General features: G+C 55.4%; 1 protein-coding gene across 2 annotated transcripts in view; it reads right to left on the bottom strand.

The window, feature by feature from the left end:
* Positions 1–21,341, bottom strand: part of TRPM2 (transient receptor potential cation channel subfamily M member 2) — a 101,105-nt gene that overhangs the window by 64,569 nt on the left and 15,195 nt on the right. For both annotated transcript variants that reach the window (XM_030806267.1, XM_030806268.1), the window contains exons 4-10: positions 20,930–21,098; positions 18,402–18,582; positions 15,519–15,685; positions 8,765–8,945; positions 7,201–7,262; positions 5,776–5,976; positions 2,088–2,190 (exon numbers count right to left, since the gene is read on the bottom strand). In XM_030806267.1, the coding sequence (XP_030662127.1) occupies positions 2,088–2,190; positions 5,776–5,976; positions 7,201–7,262; positions 8,765–8,945; positions 15,519–15,685; positions 18,402–18,582; positions 20,930–21,098 (1,064 nt within the window). The remainder of the gene's footprint in view (positions 1–2,087; positions 2,191–5,775; positions 5,977–7,200; positions 7,263–8,764; positions 8,946–15,518; positions 15,686–18,401; positions 18,583–20,929; positions 21,099–21,341) is intronic.

Genomic DNA, 21,341 nt, shown 5'->3' with positions numbered 1-21,341 from the left:
GTTGGGGAAAGTTTGAGAAGGATTGGTGTTAGTTCTTTAAACATTTGGTAGAATTCACCAGTAAAGCTATCAGACTTAAAACTTTTGTGGGGAGATTTTTTATTACTGATTCAGTCTCCTTACTACTTATAGGTCTATTCAGACTTTTGATTTTTTTATGATTTAGTCTTGGTAGGTTTTGTGCTTCTAGAAATGTGTTCATTTCATCTAGTGCTATGGCCTGAATGTTTTCCCCAAAGTTCATGTGTTGTAAATGTAATCCCCAGTATAATAGTGTTGGGAGGTGGGGCCTAATAGAAGTGATCCATTACAGGGCAAAGCCTTCATGAATGGATTAATGTCTTATTTTGGGAGTGGGTTAGTTATTGCAAGAGTGGGCTTGTTATAAAAAGCAAGTTTAGCTCCCTCTTGCTTTCTTACTCTCTTTCATGCGTCTGTGTGCTCCCTTACCCTTCTGCCTTCCACTGGAAGGGCATGTGTGTGCTGCCATTCTGGAATGACACGAGGCAGGCCCTTGCCAGATGTTGGCCCCTCAATTTTGCCAGATGCTGACCATCCTCTGGGAATGCAAGGATGGTCAGTGATTGATTTATAGAGTACTAGGTAGTTTATAAAGTACTTAGTCTGTGGTATTCTGTTTTAGTCACATAAAACAGACTAACACATCTAGGTTATCCAACTTGTTGGCATACAATTGTTCACAGAATCCTTTTTATTTCTGTAGAGTCAGGAGTAATGTCCCTACTTTCATTTCTAATTTTAGTAATATGAATCTTCTTTCTTTTTTCTTAGTCTAGTTAGCTAAACGTGTGTCAATTTTGTTGATCTTTTCAAATAACCAATTTTTTACCTTATTGATTTTCTCTGCAATTTTCTATTATTTATGTCATTGATCTCTGCTCTAATCTTTACTATTTCCTTCATTCTGCTACTTTTGGATTTCATTTGTTCTTATTTTTCTAATTACTTAAGTTGTAAAGTTAGGTTGTTGGTTTAAGATCTTATTTTTTAACGTAAGCATTTATAACTATAAATTTCTCCATTAGCATTGTTTTTGCTATGTCCCATAAGCTTTGATATATTGTGCTTTTGTTTTCATTGGTTTCTTGATTTCCCTTTTGATTTCTTCTTTGATCCATTGGCTGTTTAAGGTAGCGTTGTTTAGTTTCCACAACTTGGTGAATTTTCCACTTTTACATCCTTATTAATTCCTAAGTTCATCTTGTTGTCAGAGAAGATAATTTGTATAATATCTATCTTAAATCTATTGAGAGATAAATTAAGACTTAATCTGTGGTCTAATATGTAGTCTATCATCTCGCTGTTGGTGTGAGGTTTTATGCACAACATCAAGTCCTTGATAAGGGGAGTCTCAAATCAACACAGAAACAAGATGAAAGTCTGCCCTTTATCACAAAAGTTCCCTGCTGATCCCAGCCTGGGCCCACTCTGCTGAGCCCTTCAGAATCAGCCTGGGGCCTCCAACCCCGGAGGGTGAGAAGCCCAGCATCGGATGGGAGGAGCATATATAAGACCAAGGCTTCCCAGTGTCAGGTGCCAGCTGGGTAAGAGAAGGAGGCATAAGCCTTCTCTCCTGTGGCATGAGAAGAGGACAGTGATGTTTGTGGCCTGGAGAAAGGGCCAGCCTAAGCAACAGAAGTCACACAGAAAGCCACTACAGCTCGAGTCCATCGCACCATTCCTGAGGCCCTGCTCTGCCTCTACACTCTTTCCTGCATCAGAGGCAGAGGAGCTAAAGTAGCCAGCAAGCAGGAAGTTGAGAGAGGCAACTTCCGCACTCTTTCTTTCCACCCTGAAGTTTTATGAGAAATTATGACCACCACAAAGGTAAAAATGACACAGGCTGCACTCGGATTCCAGTTACAAATAAAGGAGCTCATACCTCTAACATCAGGTGACAGGCAGGCGCCCACCTGCCCGTCGCCAGTTGCCCTCTGGCCAGGGTTTCTGACCAAGGAGGAATATTCTGGTTCCCAGAATCATGGCGCTTCAAGACTAGAACTTAGGGCCCTCAGAGCCCACATTCTGGCCTCCACCCCATTGTCCCCATGTTCCCTGACCCTCACCTTTCAGCAAGGCCTGCAGGATGGCCACATCCACGTCCTGCTGACCATCCTTGCCTTCCCGGAAGACAGTCAGCAGCTGCCGCCTCCGGACGATATCTTGGATCTGCAACAAGCATTTTCTAAGTGAGACACACAGTGACTCCTGAACCCCTGCCTCCTCCAGGACACATAGAATTGAGGCCCTGGACACGGCCAGAGCCCTGGGTCCTGTCTGCCCTTGTGGCCAGGACACCACCACATCTCCTCTTGCGTTAGATGGTGCAGATGAAGATCCATGGGGACCAAATACACCATGTTTGTGAGAATCTGTTGGGTGGAAAACACAATCCAAGGGCAACGGATCTTCACCCTGACGATAGTGCAGCTTCATGCGAGGCTGCTCCTCCTAGCCTTCCTGCTAAGCCCAGGCCACTCCTCACCACCTGCCTACCTGCCTATCTATCTGTCTACTTATCTATCTGTCGATCGATCAATCGATCTATCTATCTATGCATCTATCCATCTATCTGTATATCTACCTAATCTGATCTATCTATCCATCTATGCATCTACCCATCTATCTATCTACATAATCTATCTATCTATCTATAAATCTGTCTATCCGTCCATGTATATATCTATCCATCCATGTGTATTTCATCTATGTATATATGTATGTATCTATCTGTCTACCTATCCATCTATCCATGTATCCATCTATCCATCCACATGTATCTATTGTCTAGCTATCCATCCATCCATCTTTCCATCCATCCATCCATACACACACCCACCTACCAACCATTCATCCATCCACTTATCTTTCTATCTACCTCCCACCCACTATCTATCTATCCATCTATCTATCATATCAATTCATTCATCTTTTTTTTTTTTTTGAGACAGACTTTTTGCTCTGCTGCCCAGGCTGGAGTGCAGTAGCACGATCTTGGGTCACTGCAACCTCCGCCTCCTGGCTTCAAGCAATTCTCCTGCCTCAGCCTCCCAAGTAGCTGGGATTATAGGCACCCACCGCCATGCCTGGATAATGTTTGTATTTTTAGTACAGATGTGATTGGCCAGGCTGGTCTCAAACTCCTGACCTCAAGTGATCCACCTGCCTCAGCCTCCCAAAGTGCTGAGATTACAAGTGTGAGCCACTGTGCCCAGTCCATCCATTTTATCACCTATCTGTCTATCTATCCATACATCCATACATCCATCTAATCTACCTATCATCTAGCTACCCATCTATCCATCCATGCCCACCTACCCACCTACCATCCATCCATCCATCTATTCATCCATCCATCTTTCCATCTATCCATCCACACACCCACCCATCATCCATCCATCTATCTACCACCCACCCACCATTCATCCATCCATTCATCCATCCATCCATCCATCATGGCATCCCTAGCAGGTATGTCTACTACAGTTACTCCTCCTTAAAGCGCCTTCCCCCTGTGTCCAGGGCAGGCAACTCCACAAACGCATCTTCCCATGGCTCCCACTGCTCCCAAAGTAAGCCTCAGCCTTGTCCCTCCGGCTCCCCAGGCCACACCTGGCTTCCCCTGCTTCTCTCCTCGTCCCCAGCCTGGCCCCGTTGCCTCCACATAGACTCTGCCCTCACCTGGAGGGCTCCTCACACTCCATCTCCATGCCTAAGACCTCAACGGTGCCCCATCCCTCGGGGTCCAGCTTTCGTGACCACTCCAAAACACATCCTGGGCTCCCTGGCAAACTCCACCCTCATCCAGCAGCCAAAGGTCTCCTGGCTTTCAGCACCCCCATCCTCATACAGTAAAGCAGCTCCCAGCGTCTGAGCCTGTAAAAGTCTCCTGGACTTCAGCCCGCCCTGTCCTCATAGGGTGAAGCAGTTCCCAGCGTCTGAGCCCATATGGACACCAGGGCCCCGTTTCCTCATCTGAGTCGAGCACTCAGTACCCCTACCTGACAGATGAGAAAGGCAAGGCTGAACGAAGGTGGGCAACTTCTTCCTGGCCACAGCTGTGAGTCCCTGCAGGGAGGCCCCCCGGGCCCCTCTGACGGGGCCGCCCACCAGCGGCAGCACCCGAGGGTGGCTCTGCAACTCCTCCCCAGTGTAGACGGACACTCTGAGAAGGCGTGTTAAAGGAGCGCACTGACCCTGGCTGCGTGGCTGGGCCCCTCCCCACTGACCCTGCTGAGGCCTGACGGCTGAGTGTGAAAGCACCACTTTCAGGGCCTTGGCTTGGCTATGGAGAGTGCATTAAAAACAAGCACCTTTCAACAACAGCAGATTAAACTCAGTTCTGAGAATTGCCTGAATAATTTATCAACCAGCAGAGAAAGGGCTCCAGGGCCCGCCTGACAAGTCCCAGTGGCACCGGGAAGGTCAGAAAGCCGCCCTGACCTCGGGAGCTGAGCGGCCGCTCATAGCCGGACCGCGATGTTTTCACAAACTGATCTGACGCTTACAGCTACATCATGTAATTCTCCTGCCGGACAAAAACGCTCTCAGAAGACATCTGTGCACGGAGAAGCTGAGGCAGGAGAATGGCGTGAACCCGGGAGGCGGAGCTTGCAGTGAGCCGAGATTGCGCCACTGCACTCCAGCCTGGGCGACAGAGCGAGACTCCGTCTCACAAAAAAAAAAAAAAAAAAGAAGACATCTGTGCAGAACAAGGTCACTCTGAGACCATCACAAAGCACAGAAGGAAACAAGGTCACTGTGCCACCCACAAATCACCAGTCACAGAAACTCTGCTTCTGGATTGGCCAACGGGGCCAAGACCTCCACCCAGCCCTTCCGACACCCGTGGTTCCTGAGGGCGCCCATTTTTAATCCCCTCTCCACAGACCCAATCTGGCCAAATACGTGTGTCCCTGTGGCCTGCAGCTGGGGGTCACCACTGCCCACAGAGCCCAAATTAAACACAGTGGGAGCCGTGGAAAGCGCATGTCAGCCACTCCGAACCTGGGGATGTCCAGGGTCTGCAGGAAAGACACAGACAGAGGGCTCCGCCGGCCCCGGCTTGCTGGGAAACTCGGATGAAAAGGCCCCAGTGCCAACCCCTGCAAAGAATCCTCCAAGAATTGAGTCAGGTGACCCTGGAACCAGCAGGTACAGGGAGGGGAGGGACTCTCCTCTGGAGGCCGCCCCCCCGGGTCAAGGGCTTGGTGGGGTGGCCAGGGCTGACCCACCACGGCCCTTCACAACTGACCCCCACTGGAGGCTGGGGTCATGGCAGGGGCCGCCCAAAATCTACCCCTGGACTGGGGCAATGGCCCCTCCTGAGGCCACTCTACATGCCTTAATTCACCTGTGAGGCTATGATCTGGACTGGACCCTGCGACCCACACCATTACTCGCAGCTGCCCTGCTGCCCGACTCGGCTGAGGCCTCCCCAGCGCCTGCCTCCCACCCTCCAATCCAGCAGACCCTTTTCACAGCACCACTGAGCCCAGCAGTGTTCCCAGCCCGCCCTGGTGTGCTGCCGGTGAGGTTCGCACCCTCCTTTCACGTGCTGTCATGGGGTCTGACCTCCGGAACCCAGCCAGGAGGTTTCCCACCTGTGCCCCGCCCTCTGCAAATCACTCCGGCACCCGCTCAGACCCGGTGGGTTGTCCGCACCGGTCCGTGAGTCCTGGTCCTGCCCACCAGGCTGACAGTGTCTCTGTGAAGCAGCCACATGCTGGTGACCATCGCGCCTGTCAGCCTCACCTTTTTGGTCCACTCGACAATCCTGCTTTCTGTGAAGGCCTCGAACATCTCCTGGAAGAACACGCTCAGTTTCTGCTGGATCAGGGAGACAGTGATGTCCGAGACAGGCAGGTTGGCCACCTGGGCAATGACGTCGGCCACGCGGCCCGAGCCCTCCACGACCACGCAGGGGGTGCCGTTGGTGGTGGCGTTGTAGATGGTCTGCAAGGCAGGTGGGGGTGTGAGCCTGGAACTGGGTCCTCGCCTCGCTCCGATGCTTTCTGAAATGGAGAATTCTCCAAGGCCAGCTAAAGGCAGGGATGGCTAACGCTACTCCGAGATCCACTGAAAGCACTTATTAGTTTGGTGGCGTCCCCTGCTCTGGGGGAAGAGGGAGCTTCCCCAACACACTGGGGGCTGCACACCTGGCGCCCCTCAGGCCTCAGCACCAGCATAATCAAAGACTCCCAGCATTTTTGCCCATGGACCCGCAGACATGAGGGCCTCGCAGCAAAGGGGACCTGGAGTTACCGACCTCATAAAAGCCCACAGTAAGAGCAGGGCCATGAGGAGGGCCCCTGGGCTCCAGGGTGTGCTGGATTTCGGGAAGGGACTGGCCACAAAGCTATCTGGCAGGAAGGACCCTGCCGTGTGCATGAGCATCAGCCTGGGGTAAGGAGGCAGGTGCAGCCGCCCCAGCAGGAGAGCCGTGAAGGGTACTCGGCACGCATAGGGAGTGGGGACCCGGTGTTCTATGGATTCCCGTTCAGCCTCAAGCCCCCAAGGCTCTGTTTTGACCTCCTGCAATCATAAAACATAAACGAGACATTGCCTATGATCCCATCCTTCACAAAAGCCCACACTCTTGCTCCAGATTCTCAGGCTACATGTCCTCGTACATTCCTACAGCAGGTGAGGTCACCTCGCACCCTGCACGCCACAAAGCGGTTAGGGTTAGGGTTAGGGTTAGGGTCAGGAAGGAAGACCAGCAGAGCAGCGCATTCAAGCTGCCTGCCACATCTGCGGTCACACAGCTGCTGGCACCATGGATCTGGGATGGGGGCCACGGCCCTGTACTTTGAAAAATGCTTCCTGGAGGAGTCTTGGGGGCAGAGTTGTAGAAACCCCCCAGCCTCCCCAGCGGGTCCTGGGAGCAGAGGCTCCCCAGTCACTCCAGGCCCTGGGGCCCCACCCTTTCCTTTCATGCTGGTCAATGGACCGGTCACAGCCAAGCCCAGCCTCCTTCCCCACACACCTTCCTCCGACCCTCCTCCAGCACCCAGAAACAGCCCCGACACAGCATAGATGCTCTTTCTCTTCTCCTGGTGGGCAAGCTCATTGCCCTCTTCCCAACAGTCTTGAGTCCTGAGACAAGCACTTTTGGACAGTCATCAGCCTGCGGTGGGACAGGCCCACACGTGCCCCCTCCCACCCGGCCATACTCACGTGCAATGTGCCCGGGCCGCCCTCCAGCACCACGCACACGATGGGGATCTTGATGGCCACGCCTAGAAAAAGCATGGAGCCGAGTGAGGGGACAGAGGTGGGGGGCAAGACCCTGCCCTGGGGGCACTCTTCCCTGCCCCCTGCCGGCTCCAGCCTAACCACACACTGAAGCACCTGCTGGGAGGCCTCTTGCCACTGCTGAGTCGCCATTGAAGGCCAAAGCTCCGCATTCCCAGGGAACCTGCCTGTTCCACATCAATGAGCAGATTCAAGAGCCCCCCGCCAGCCACACCTTCCCCACTCGCTTGCATCCCATCCACCCCTGCTTGCTCTCTTGGGAGGGAGGGAGAGGGGCCATGGACAGTCAGAGCTGATGCCCCAAGCAGGTGGGCATAACCTGTCACGTGCGGATGGGAGCAGCATGCGGCACGTCCATCCTGTGTCCATCCGCCCAGCCCCACCCAGAACTTCATCCAGCCCAACAGCAGTGGAGCCTGAGAAGGACTTAGAAACCCCTTTCCCTAGGCAGCAAACTCTGTCTGTGAGCCCCCCATGGGCCCATCGTCTTCACACACTCACCCACACATCCTACCCTGGGTGTCCTAGTCAAGCAGGGTGCTCAAAGTGTGGTCCCTGGTCCCTGAACTGCAGCATCAACCTCACCAGGGAACGTGCTCCTAATGCAAGTTCTCAGCCCACCTGGAGCTGCTGAATCAGACCCTGGGGCCAGAGCCCACGCGCTGGTGAGGAGCCCTCCAGGGGAGTCCGATGCACAAGGAAGCTTGCAAGGGACCCCAGCCACCCGGGCACAGGTCAGACACCTCCCATTCACCATCTCCTCTTTGAACCCTCCTCAAGTGATGTGCAAAACCCCGCACTTGACCTCCCGACGTCCTCAAACCCATCCCATCCCCCCATGAGGAAAAAGGTGTCAAATTCTAAGTTTTGACTATCGTACATTCTGATTTCTGAACCTGAGACCAGACCATAATCATGGTTTAAAATAATTGTAGGGCCAGGCACAGTGGTTCAAGCTTGTAATCCCAGCACTTTGGGAGGGTGGTGGGAGGACCCCTTGAGCCCAGAAGTTCAAGGCTACAGTGAGCTGAGATCACACCACTGCGCTCCAGACCCTGTCTCAAAAAAAAAAAAAAAAAATGCAGGTTGGCCTATTACCTGCGAGCACACAGGTGAGCTGCCAGCCCCCCAGACCGCCCTCCCACTGGCTGAAACTGGCAAGAGAAGATGACCCTCCTGGAACAAAGTATAAAGAGACATGGGAAAGAAACCCAGGTGTGTTCTGAGGACGCTCCGAGTACCATGAACATCTGGTCGTGACCAGCTGTACCTGACACTCAGACCAGCCCACTGCACTCTCTGCTGAGCGCCAGGCCTGTTGAACGTCCTGGTCATGACCAGCTATACCTGACACTCTGACCAGCCCACTGCACTCTGCCCAAGCGCCAGGCCTGTTGAACGTCCTGGTCGTGACCAGCTGTACCTGACACTCTGACCAGCCCACTGTGCACTCTGCCCGAGCGCCCTCAAAAGCAAACTCCCCTACCTCCTCTTTCCTTGGTCTGCTCCGATATGAACTTCTCCAGCCTGGTCCTCAGAGGAATCTCCACCCCGTACTGGCCGTGGGTCCCGTCGTCCACGAGGATGAAGTGAGAGTGGTTGCTGTCCAGGCAGGTCAGGTTCCCCTGGCCGTCCTCATCCAGTATGTACTCAGCGGGGAAGCTGCCCTGGGATGGCCAGGAAGCGTCAGACACAGCTTCTGGAAAGCTCTGCCTCTCTAACACGAGCAGGCTGAACACCAGCCCCCAGAGAGACCAGGTCCCAGTCCCTGGAATCTGTGGATGTGGCCTTATTGGAGAAAGTCACTTTGCAGATGTGATTGAAACATGAGAAGATTAACCTGGATGATCCGAGTGGGCCCAAAATACCATCACAGGTGTCCTTACAGGAGAGAGGTGGTGGGAGACACACACAGGAGAGGAGGCCGAGGGACCACAGAGGCAGGGACGAGTGACGTAGCCACAAGTGGAGAAAGCCAGACCCTCCAGGAGTGGAGGAGGCAGGGAAACAGACCCTCCTCCCAGGCCTCAGGAGAGGTGTGACCCTCACATCAGAGTTCTGTCCTCCAGACACGTGAGAGACCACAATGCTGCTGTTTCAGGCTTGAGGCCATTTGTTACAGCAGCCACAGGAAACGGATACAGGTCTGGGGTGAGGAAGTGGGGTGCTGCTGTAACAAACACCTAAAAACGTGGAAGTGGCATTGAAACTGGCAATGGGGAGAAGACGGGAGGATTTTGAAGCACTGTGGATGGAAAACGTCTCAACATCCTTGAAGAGAATGTTGGTGGGAATGTGGTGTTAAAGGCCTTGCAGAGACGGGTGCAGTGGCTCATGCCTGTAATCCCAGCACTTTGGGAGGCCAAGGCGGGAGGATCACCTGAGCTCTGGAGTTCAAGACCAGCCTGGACAACATAGCAGATCTCATGTCTACAAAAATAAAAACATTAGCCGGGCATGGTGGTGCACACCTGTAGTCCCAGCTACTTGGGAGGCTGAGGTGGGAAGATCACTTGAGCCCAGGATGTCAAGGCTGAGGATCGCACCAACACACTCCAGCCTGGGCAACAGTGAGACCCTGTCTCAGAAAAAAAACAACTCGCAGTAAGGGCTCAGAAGGAAGCGAGGAGCAGGGCAGAGAGGGCTTTGTTGCCTTAGAGCAGGGGTCCCCACCCCCTGGGCCATGGACTGGTAATGGTCTATGGCCTGTGAGGATCTGGGCTGCACACAGCAGGAGGTGGGTGGTGGGTGAGCGAGCGAAGCTTCATCCCTATTTACAGCCGCTCCCCGTCATGTGTGTGACGCTGTCCGAGCTCCACCTCCTGTCAGATCCGCCACGGCATTAGGTTCTCATGGGAATACTAACCTTACTGGGAACTGTGCATGCGAGGGACCTAGGTTGTACGCCCCTTATGAAAATCTAATGCCTGATGATCTGTCACTGTCCTCCATCACCTCCAGATGATGGGACCGTCTAGCTGCAGGAAAACAAGCTCAGGGCTCCCACTGATCCTACATGATGGTGAGTTGTATGATTACTTCATTATATATTATAATGTAATCATAGAAATAAAGTGCACAATAAACGTAATGTGCTTGAATCGTCCCCAAACCAATCACTTACCACCCCGCCCCCATCTGTGGAAAAACTGTCTTCCATGAAACCAATTCCTAGTGCCAAAAAGGCTGGGGACTGCTGCCTTAGAAAATATATATATGGGCCAGGCACGGTGGCTCACGCCTGGAATCCCAGCACTTTGGCAGGCCAAGGTGGGCAGATCAGTTGAGGTCAGGAGTTCGAGACCAGCCTGGCCAACATGGTGAAACTCCATCTCTACTAAAAATACAAAAATTAGCTGGGTGTGGTGGCACATGCCTGTAATCCCAGCTACTCGGGAGGCTAAGGTGGGAGATTTGCTTGAACCCGGAAAGCAGAGGTTGCAGTGAGCCGAGATCACGCCATTGCACTCCAGCCTGGGCAAAAGAGCAAGGCTCCGTCTCAAAAAAAAAAAAGAGAGAGAGATAGAGAGAATACATATACTGGCATGAACAGAATTTTAGCAGAAAAATGAACATCACAGATGCTCCTGGTGAGGGCTCAGAAGGAAGTGGGAAATGTGGCACTGGAGACTGGAGGGAAGGCCACCTTTGCTGCAGAGTGACAGAAAGCCTGGCTGAATTGTGCTGTGCAGTTTTGTGGAGAGCAGAACTGTAAATGATGAACTTGAAGATTTAGCCACAGAGATCTCCAAGCAAAGTGTTCAAGTTGTGGCCTGGCTTTTTTTCTTGCTGCTTCTCACAAAATGCAAAAGGAAAGAGACAAATTGAGGGGAAAACTGACAGACAAAACAGAACCAGGAGACTTGATGATGTGGGAAATTCTCAGCCTTTCCAGGTCGCATATAATGCAGGTCACATATAATGCAGGTCGCATATAATGCAGAAAATGAAAAGAGATTCACTCTTCGAAAAGCGGCCTCTAAAGAGAAGGCCGAGGGCCCAGTGCGGTGGCTACGCTTGTAATCCCAGCACGTTGGGAGGCCAAGGCGGGCGAATCACCTGAGGTCAGGAGTTCGAGACCAGCCTGGCCAACATGGAGAAACCCTGTCTCTACTAAAAATACAAAAATTAGCTGGGCGTGGTGGTGGATGCCTGTAGTCCTAGTTACTCAGGAGGCTGAGGCAGGAGAATCGCTTGAACTCGGGAGGCGGAGGTTGCAGTGAGCTGAGATCGCACCACTGCACTCCAGCCTGGGTGACAGAATGAGACTGTCTCAAAAAAAAAAAAAAAAAAAAAACACAGAGAGAGGGCCAAGGGTGTGTCTAAACAACCTCCTGCTAGTGATGAAGAGACTAGGCAAGGAGACTGAGATTCACTCAACCATCTCAGAAGCCAGGAGTGGAGACGGCATCACAGGAAAGGTCTGCAGAGCCCTTTTCGTCTACTGGCAGAAATTCCTATGGCATTCAAAGGAGGACCACAAGGTTTTCACAAATGCTGTATCAACAACAACACTGCAAATTTGGACTGAAAGGGACAGAGACGGGATAAAATGAAAGGTCGTCAGACTCCTTAAAATCTTCAAACAGACAAAAAGCTATAACCTTCAGGGAAAAGGATCGTCCTGAAGGCAGGGCCATGGACACAGAGCAGGGTGGGGGATGCCCAAGCCACAGAGGGGTCTCCCCGGTCTTATCACCTAGTGTATTCTGCCTGCTGGGTTTTGGAATTGCCTGGGGCTGGTGATGCCTTCGTTCTTCCCGTGTTCCCCCGCTGGGAATGAGCGCTTCTATAGCTGTGATGCTACACCTGTTCTTCCCTTGTATTGTGGAGACAGGTGCCTTGTTTTCTGGTCTCACAGGTGCACACACAAAGAGAAATTCTGCCCCAGAATGGATCAGACCTAGAGTCTTCTGCGTCCCTGACTTAAATGATGACATTTGGGACTTTTGAGCTGATGATATTTTTGTTTGTTTATTTTGTTTTGCTTGAGATGGTGTCTCACTCTGTCACCTGGGCTGGAGTGCAGTGGCACAGCCTTGGCTCGCTGCAACCTCCGCCTCCCAGGTTCAAGCGATTCTCCTGCCTCAGCCTCCCAGTAGCTGGGATTACAGCCGCCTACCACCATGCCCAGCTAATTTTTTGTAAAGACAGGGTTTCTCCATGTTGGCCAGGCTGGTCTCGAGCTGCTGACCTCAGGTGATCTGCCTGCCTTGGCCTCCCAAAGTGTTGGGATGACAGGTGTGAGCCACCACACTCGGCCGAGCTTATGATATTTACATGAGATTTTGATCTTGGAGTTTCTGCTGTAACAGGTTGGTAGTTGGAGGGGATCATTTTGTTTGGTTTGGTTTGGTTTGGTTTAGACAGAGTCTTGCTCTGTCACCCAGGCTGGAGTGCAGTGGCATGATCTCGGTTCCCTGCAACCTCCAGCTCCTGGGTTCAAGCAATTCCCCTGCCTCAGCTGGGATTACGGGCGCCTGCCACTATGCCCAGCTAATTTTTGTATTTTTAGTAAAGACAGGGTTTCACCATATTGGCCAAGCTGGTCTTGAACTTTTGTCCTCAAGTGATCCGCCCACCTCAGCCTCCCAAAGTGCTGGGATGACAGGTGTGAGCCCCCACACCCAGCCAAGATCTGGCAATGGTGTGAACATATTTTGTCTGTGGAGTGGACAGGAATCTTTGAGGTCAGAGGGAGGACTACAGTTGGCTGAATCATGGCCACCCAAAGACATCAAGGCCTTCTCATGGACCGGGAAGTGCTGCTCCTCATTTCCTTGTTTGGAAAAGCGTCTTTGCAGATGTCAGTTAAAGATCTTGATATGAAGGCATCACCCTAGATGACCCTAGTGGGACCTACACGCCATCACAAGTGTTCTTACGGAACACTTGGGGGAGATTTGACACAGGCACACAGAGAAGGCCATGGGACACGGAGGCAGAGACTGGAGGGAGGTGGCCACCGGCCAGGGAATGCCCATCAGCACCCAGATGCTGGAGGCAGCAAGGAATGCTCTTCCCCCTAGGCCCTGGAGGGAGGTGGCCCCACCAACACCGATGGCCGGATGATGGCCAAGCGACGCAGATTGCAGATCTGATAAACTAAGTTTCTGCTGCTTTAAGCCACCAAGTTTGTGAGCCTGGGTTACAGCAGCCCCAGGAGACAGACCCAAGGGAGGGCGGCAGCCGGGCTGGGACACACACCCTCCACCAACCACAGAGAGGGAGTGTGGCTGAGCGTAAGCAGCCACAGTCCCATTCCTCCACCAACGCCACCAACGGTGGTGTCACGGGAAGTCGTCTGAACTCAGCGTGGGGAGGAAAGTAAGGAGTGACCTGGGACATCACCTAGCGGCTCCTGGCTTCAGTTTTTCAATTTGTGAAAAGAGCGAGCAAAGCCGAACAGCTGCTCCAGTCCGACCCTGCCAGATACATTCATGATTCTGACGCAAAAGGAAGGTGAAGGCCGGGCTGGGGCTGGCCAGTGCTTGCTGGGCCCCTCGTGGGAATCTGGGAGTGTCCTCTGCCCACCCCGGGGAATGGACGCACAGTGTCCGTGTCATTGCCAGAGGAGTAAACCGCCCCTTGGGGTGACGAGGGAACCTGCTCAGTGAGTCACAGGCCAGTGTTCCCTGGGCTGTCCTGACCACGTGAATTCAGGGGCACACGCATTGTGCCAAAGTTAGTGTGTCCTTGGAAAATCTGGCTGAATGACTCATTATCTGTCTCAACTCAAGGCTCCGGATTAAAGCAACTGCTTCTCCTGCATCCAGTTAATCAGAGGCAGGAGTGCTCCGTCCTCAGCCTTGACAGAGAAGCTGGGGGTGGGTGCTGGCTGCCAGAGACCACAGCACAGTGGGATTCCCGGCTGCAGGAGACCTCTGAGTACAGGGACTCAAAGTGCTAAAAGCTCCGGTTCGGGGTCAGATCGCCCTGGCTCAGCCCCACCCAGCTGCCTGCTGGCTACGCTCCCTCCCTCCGCTGTTAGCGGAGCCCTCACAGCGAGCGACTCTCACGTGGACCCCTCTTACAACCTTGAGGAAGATACCAGAGTCCAGCCAAGTTAGCCATTCGTCCGGGGTCACCTGGGTCAGGGGTGGGTCTGGGAGTTGCACCCAATCTCCTGAGTGCGCCCGCCTCCCCTGCACACTCCACCTGCTCCCCACAACACCCAGTCAGACCTCACCCACACCCCACCTCCCCTGCACACTCCACCTGCTCCCCACAGCACCCGGTCAGACCTCACCCACACCCCAGCCCCTGCACACTCCACCTGCTCCCCACAGCACCTGGTCAGACCTCACCCACACCCCACCTCCCCTACACACTCCACCTGCTCCCCACAGCACCTGGTCAGACCTCACCCACACCCCACCTCCCCTGCACACTCCACCTGCTCCCTGCAGCACCCGGTCAGACCTCACCCACACCCCACCTCCCCTACACACTCCACCTGCTCCCCACAGCACCCGGTCAGACCTCACCCACACCCCACCTCCCCTACACACTCCACCTGCTCCTGGCAGCACCCGGTCAGACCTCACCCACACCCCACCTCCCCTGCACACTCTACCTGCTCCTGGCAGCACCCGGTCAGACCTCACCCACACCCCGGCCCCTGCACAATCCGCCTGCTCCCCACAGCGCCCAGTCAGACGTCACCCACACCCCACCTCCCCTGCACACTCCACCTGCTCCCCACAACACCCGGTCAGACCTCACCCACACCCCAGCCCCTGCACACTCCACCTGCTCCTGGCAGCAGCCGGTCAGACCTCACCCACACCCCAGCCCCTGCACAATCCGCCTGCTCCCCACAGCGCCCAGTCAGACGTCACCCACACCCCAGTCCCTGCACACTCCACCTGCTCCCCACAACACCCGGTCAGACCTCACCCACACCCCAGCCCCTGCACACTCCACCTGCTCCCCACAGCACCCGGTCAGACCTCACCCACACCCCAGCCCCTGCACACTCCACCTGCTCCCCACAGCACCCGGTCAGACCTCACCCACACCCCAGCCCCTACACACTCCACCTGCTCCCCACAGCACCCGGTCAGACCTCACCCACACCCCACCTCCCCTGCACACTCCACCTGCTCCTGGCAGCACCCGGTCAGACCTCACCCACACCCCAGCCCCTGCACAATCCGCCTGCTCCCCACAACAGCGCCCGGTCAGACGTCACCCACACCCCTGGTCTTAGGCTCCCCTCCCTCGGGGGCCGCACTCACCGTGGGATGGATCAGACTCTCGCGGCGGTGGAGAGTGCCCCAGGTGGCGACTCCGATGGTGATGAGCTCGCCTTCCTTGTAGCTGCTACTCAGGCTGAAGTCCCGCACCGCCTCGCCTACCTGCTTCATGACGCCGGCGTGGGACCCCCCTGTGATGATCCAGGCCCCTGGGGAAGGAGCACAGGTGGGCAGGCCCTGCAGCACTGAGGGGCACCCTGACACCCAGGAGCCTGACGCCTGAGCCCCTCTAGGCTCAGCGATGCCCCGCCCCCATCAACGCAGAGCTCCTCACTCAGGGGCTTTCAAACCAGCATCAGGTGTAAGGAACCGAGGTTCCCACCGTGCTCAGGTGGGGTGAGAACAGGAGCAGGCCCCGCCCCTCTCCCTGGTCCCTGCTGCCTCCTCAGGCCCCAGTCTCAGGATCGCGGTTCTCAGCACGCTGTCTGCATTCTTCTATTTTGCTTTCCCTCTTCCGTCCAGCTTTCAGGACCCAGGTGCGGCAGAGTGCTTCCTCGCTCCCACCACTCAGCCTGGTCCCTAGGAAGGATACCCCACACCTCCCACCCGCCATCTGCTGCCGGTGGTTTGCAGCCACCCCTGTAAGAAACACACCTGTGGCCGGATGCGCTGGCTCACACCTGTAATCCCAGCACTTTGGGAGGCCGAGGCAGGCAGATCACCTGAGGTTGGGAGTTCGAGACCAGCCTGACCAACACAGGGAAACCCCATCTCTACTAAAAATACAAAATTAGCTGGGTGTGGTGGCACATGCCTGTAACACCAGCTACTCAGGAGGCTGAGGCAGGAGAATCGCTTGAACCCGGGAGGCGGAGACTGCAGTGAGCCAAGATCGTGCCATTGCACTCCAGCCTGGGCAACAAGAGTGAAACTCCGTCTCAAAAAAAAAAAAAAAAAGAAAAAAAAGAAACACATCTCCCACCCCACATCTGGCCTGACCCAGTGTCGTGAGCTGGCGGCAGCTTTGCCTGAGAGCAGGAGGTCCCCAGGGGTCTGCTCTCCTGGGCTGCCCCAGGGTGAGAGGCACAGGTGAGGCCACAGCTGCTGCCCCACAGCCTCCCCTTGAGGCACCAGCGAAAGTCACATTTGTTCACTTTCGGGGTTTGTCCCTGGTGCAATGCTGCCATATCAAAGGCTGGGTCACAGTGTTGCCATAAAAACAACAATCAGGCCTGGCGTGGTGGCTCACGCCTGTAATCCCAGCACTTTGGGAGGCCGAGGTGGGCAGATCACCTGAGGTCAGGAGTTCGAGACCAGCCTGGCCAACATGGTGAAACCCTGTCTCTACTAAAAATACAAAAATTAGCCAGACATGGTAGCACACACCTGCAGTCCCAGCTACTCAGGAGGCTGAGGCAGGAGAATTGCTTGAACTCAGGAAGCAGAGGTTGCAGTGAGCTGAGATAGCGCCACCACCACTGCACTCCAGCCTGGGTGACAGAGCAAGACTCCGTCTCCAAAAAAAAAAAAAAAAAACAGCCAATCGGCCAGGCACAGTGGCTCACGCCTGTTATCCCAGCACTTTGGGAGGCCGAGGCAGGAAGATTACTTGAGCCCAGGAGTTGAAGACCAGCCTGGACAACATAGAGCTTGTCTCTACAAAAATTAGCCTGGCATGGCAGCATACGCCTCTAGTCCCAGCAACTCGGGAGGCGGAGGCAGGAGTGTCACCTGAGCCCAAGAGGTCGAGGCTGCAATGAGCTGAGATCATGCTACTGCACTCCAGCCTGGGGAACAGAGCGAGACCCTGTCTCAAAAATAAATGGATGGATGGATGGATGGATGATGGATGGAGATAGATAGATAGATAACAATTGAAAAGGTGGTACTGGCTTTGGGCCAGGAAACGGACAACAAGGACATTGATATTGAAAGCTAAAAAAATGCAACATTGAGACCTGGAGCAGGTGAGACCCGAACAAATCCACGGCATTATTTGAGGCAGCAAAGCTTCGGAAAGTGCCTGTGGGATGGTGACCTGCGTTAAACCGAGTCCCACGTGACCAGGCTGAGAAAAGGTCTGGTCATTTTACAAGCAGGGCTGTGGGGCTCACAGGTCAAAAGATGCAGCCGTGCCTCACAGTCACCAGGCAGACAATGAAACTGCGGACTCTGTGAGCCGTGTAGGCCAAGTCAGGCTCAGTTACGACTCCACTTCGAGGCAAAGACCAGACCCCAGGAAGAGCGGGGTGACTCTAGGCCCATCCGGATGCAACATTGCCGAGTAATCACCTCAGGGCCTCACTATTCATCCACAGTCCCCTCCAGGGAGGCCCGGGGAGCCTTGAGGACTTGGGGCCCCCTCCCCATGGAATTAGGATGGGGCGGGGCACCAGGTCACGGCACCTGGGATCTCACACCATCCACCAGGACTGGGTCCCTGCCTGGCTCTCACCAGTGGTGCAGCCTTGGGAGGTGATTTGACTCCAACCAGGCAGTTGCCTCAAGTGAAAAGATGGAAATAATAATGCTCCTTGCCTGATTTTGATGGAAAAACATGATAATGGAAAGTCTGATGACTGGGAACTCTCGCTGACCCCCACAACTGGCCCACAACACTGGCCCAGCCATGCACCCAGTCCACCGAGGTTCCCAGGCCACCGAGGTTCTCATCTCTGCTTGGCCCTGGGTACCAGCAGGGCCACACACTGAGCCATCTCCAGCCCACAGGCAAGCCAGGGGCAGCACCGGCGTCAGGGAGCAGCAGTGCCCAGGTGAGGGGTGCGTGGGTCCAACTCAGGCTGGGGCACAGCCTCGGTGGCTCCCAGGGACTTTTTGGGTCCTGATGGCCCTGACTGCCCCGGCACTGCCTCCAGAGCCCACCCCACCCGCCGGGGCCTCGTGTCCCTCCAGCCTCCGAGTTACCTGTGGTCTGAGCCACCTTGACCAGACCTCTGCGGAAAATGCTCTTCAGCCGCGGCTTCATGTTGAAGTTCTTGGCCCCCCCGGTCACCGAGATCAGGAGATTGGGGACGTCCAGCCCCCAGTGCTGGGTCATGAGGTGGTAGATCACGCTGGAGGGCGTGTCCTGGGAGACTCGGACGTACTGCGGGACAGGGAAGACGGCAGAGGGAACTCGTGTGTCCGTGGTCAGGGACAGCACCGACCCACACAGGCCACGCAGAGAGGCCCCAGCGGGCGGCAGACACCGCAAACTTTTCCAGCTGAGACCCAGAAAAGGGGTCCCCATGTGGGCAGGGCACGGATCATGAGAGAAGAGGGAGGCAGAGAGGCCCGAGCCAGGAGCAACAGGCCGTCCCTTGGGGACAAGGATCGCCCTCAGCAAACCTCCCCCAGCCCTCGTGCCCCCACAGCACCCACTTTTTCCTCTTCCTCTCGATTTTGGGGGCGCCTCTCAAACAGGCGCCAGCATAGACTCCAATTCCTGCCATAGCGCCTGGGCCCTGCCTCCCCGGGGTCTAATCAGCTCCTGCACCGGGGTCTCTGCCCTCCTGTCCTTGTGTGCCCAGCACTGCCCCCTCTCCTGTCCCCTCTCCTGTCCCCTCTGCCCTGTCCCCTCTGCTCTGTGGCCCCTGTGCCCTGGCCCATCCTGGGGACTCAGCGGGCCCAGCTTCCTCTGCCTCCCGTCTGAACACGGCTCTCCCAGGCTCTGTCATCACTCTGGCCCCTCGTGCTCCAGGAGACCCTCACAAGTACGCAGTCGACTTTCCCTGTTCCGCTAGGCAGGCTGTGTCTGAAGAGACCCAGCCGGGCCTGCAATCTCCGCCGGGATTGGCCCACCAGAGACACAAAGGTGATGGGTGAAATCCAGAAATGCCATTAGGTGCCCTCAAAACAAACATGTGGTAGCATTGTCACTAAAGAAGGTCCAGTTAACCCACAACCACGGTGCCTGTCACCATCAGAACGTGGGTCCCACCGGGTCCACCAGGCATCTGGAGGTGCTGGTCTCCCTGGGAGGAGCAGGGCTGCGGCCTGCATGGTGGACGCTCCCGGGCTTCGAGGCAGACCTGCTGCACCACAGGGTCTGTGTCTCTGGTGTCACTCACTGTCAGGCCACAGGCGTTTTTCCCTCACACCACCGGCCCCTGTCGGCAGCTGCAGGGAGGGGGCTGGGAGAAGCCAGGGGGGTTGGGGGAGGGATGCAGCCAGAACCCCAGAGCTGGATTCAAACCCAGCACTGCCACGGCCACGGTGGCCTTGGACAAAGTGTGGGGCCTTCCCATACCTCAATCCCTCACCTGAAACCCAACAACAGGACTATCCCCGTGACCACAGCGACAGAGGGGCCCAGGGGCCTGGAGAACACCCACGTGTCATGGTGACACAGGATGGCTCAAGGGCTGTGCCAGCCAGGAAGCGTGGGGCCACACGACCCCGTCTCTGGGACCTGCCACTCAACCTCTTTGGCCACCTCATGGCATCACCACACATCGAGTGGACAGGTCACACTCGGCAGGTACCAAGTTCAGGGCTCCAGACCCTAGCACAGGGATCAGTGCCACCACCCCCCCAGGACAGTGGCACCCAATCACTGTCTCAGAACCCTCCAGAAGGCTGGTCAACACGCGAGTCTCAGAACCCTCCAGAAGGCTGGTCAACACGCGAGTCTCAGAACCCTCCAGAAGGCTGGTCAACATGCGAGTCTCAGAACCCTCCAGAAGGCTGGTCAACATGCGAGTCTCAGAACCCTCCAGAAGGCTGGTCAACACGCGAGTCTCAGAACCCTCCAGAAGGCTGGTCAACACGCAAGCGGCCGAGCCTCTGACTCCACAGGCCTGGGATGGGGCCTGAGAATTGGTCAGAGATGGCTGGTCCAGGGAGCTCAGTGAGGTTGTGCATGAGAGAACCCAACCCTGCAGTTGGGCCTCCCTCCAGCAGTCTGCACCCTCACAGCGCTCTCCTGCAGGCCAGGCTCAGCCTGGATCCCGCCATGCCTGGCCCAGCCTCCTCGCAAGGACTCTCAACGTTTGCTTCCAGACTTGCCACACGGGCCTCCCTGCTATCCTGGGCCCCTTCCCCCTGCTTTTCCCTCCCTCCCCACACCCTTCCTACCATTCCCCCAGCACACCCTGAGCGCGTCTGTGTCCTGCATCCCTCTCCTTCCTCCCTACTCCCTCCCAGGCCCTGACAAATGCCACCCAGGGACACCCAGCCAGAATTCACTCACCACTCCTGGCTTGCACCTTCCTAGAAAGCTCACTGTGCCCCACCCTGCTTTGCAGATGGCCAAGCACTCTGAGAGTGGGGTGCATCTCTTGCTTGCCTTGCAGAGCCCGTCCCCGCCCTCTCCCTTGCTGTGCAGTGGGCTCTATGCACCCTGGAACTTTGCCAGCCTCCCGCTCTTGCCCCAGGAAATGCCGACCACCGCGTGTCACTATGGGGCCATGCAGCTCCACCTACAATTCAGAGCAAGAGTGATGGAAACCAACCTTTTTCACCTTCTGGCTCAGGCCCGTGAAGACGATGTCACCAAAGGCATCTGTTGGCATCTCCTGGACATGTTTCTTTGGGTCCCACTGTGTGCCCTGGAAGGTGTGGGGCTTGGTAGCCTCCTCCAAGTGCTGCTCACGTGTGTAGCCACACTGACACACCACCTTCCTGCAAAGACACAGCACCAGTCACCCAGGGAGTGTGGTGCCCTTCCTGCTCCCTGTGAAGGCATCAGAGGAGGCCCAGTGGAAAGCCACAACCTTCTCCCACCCAGCAAAAACAAAGCACCTGCCCTTCCAGCCATGGGGAAGGCAGCAGAGGCCTAAAGGTGGGCTGGAACTCTTCTCACCCTCAGCAGTAACAAGAAGCCTCCCCAGGAAGTGTCAGTGGATCAGTGGAGGCTACGGGGGG

This window comes from Nomascus leucogenys, chromosome 25, assembly GCF_006542625.1.
Source record: "Nomascus leucogenys isolate Asia chromosome 25, Asia_NLE_v1, whole genome shotgun sequence".
NCBI lineage: Eukaryota > Metazoa > Chordata > Mammalia > Primates > Hylobatidae > Nomascus > Nomascus leucogenys.
This window is presented reverse-complemented; position numbering and strand designations above follow the sequence as displayed.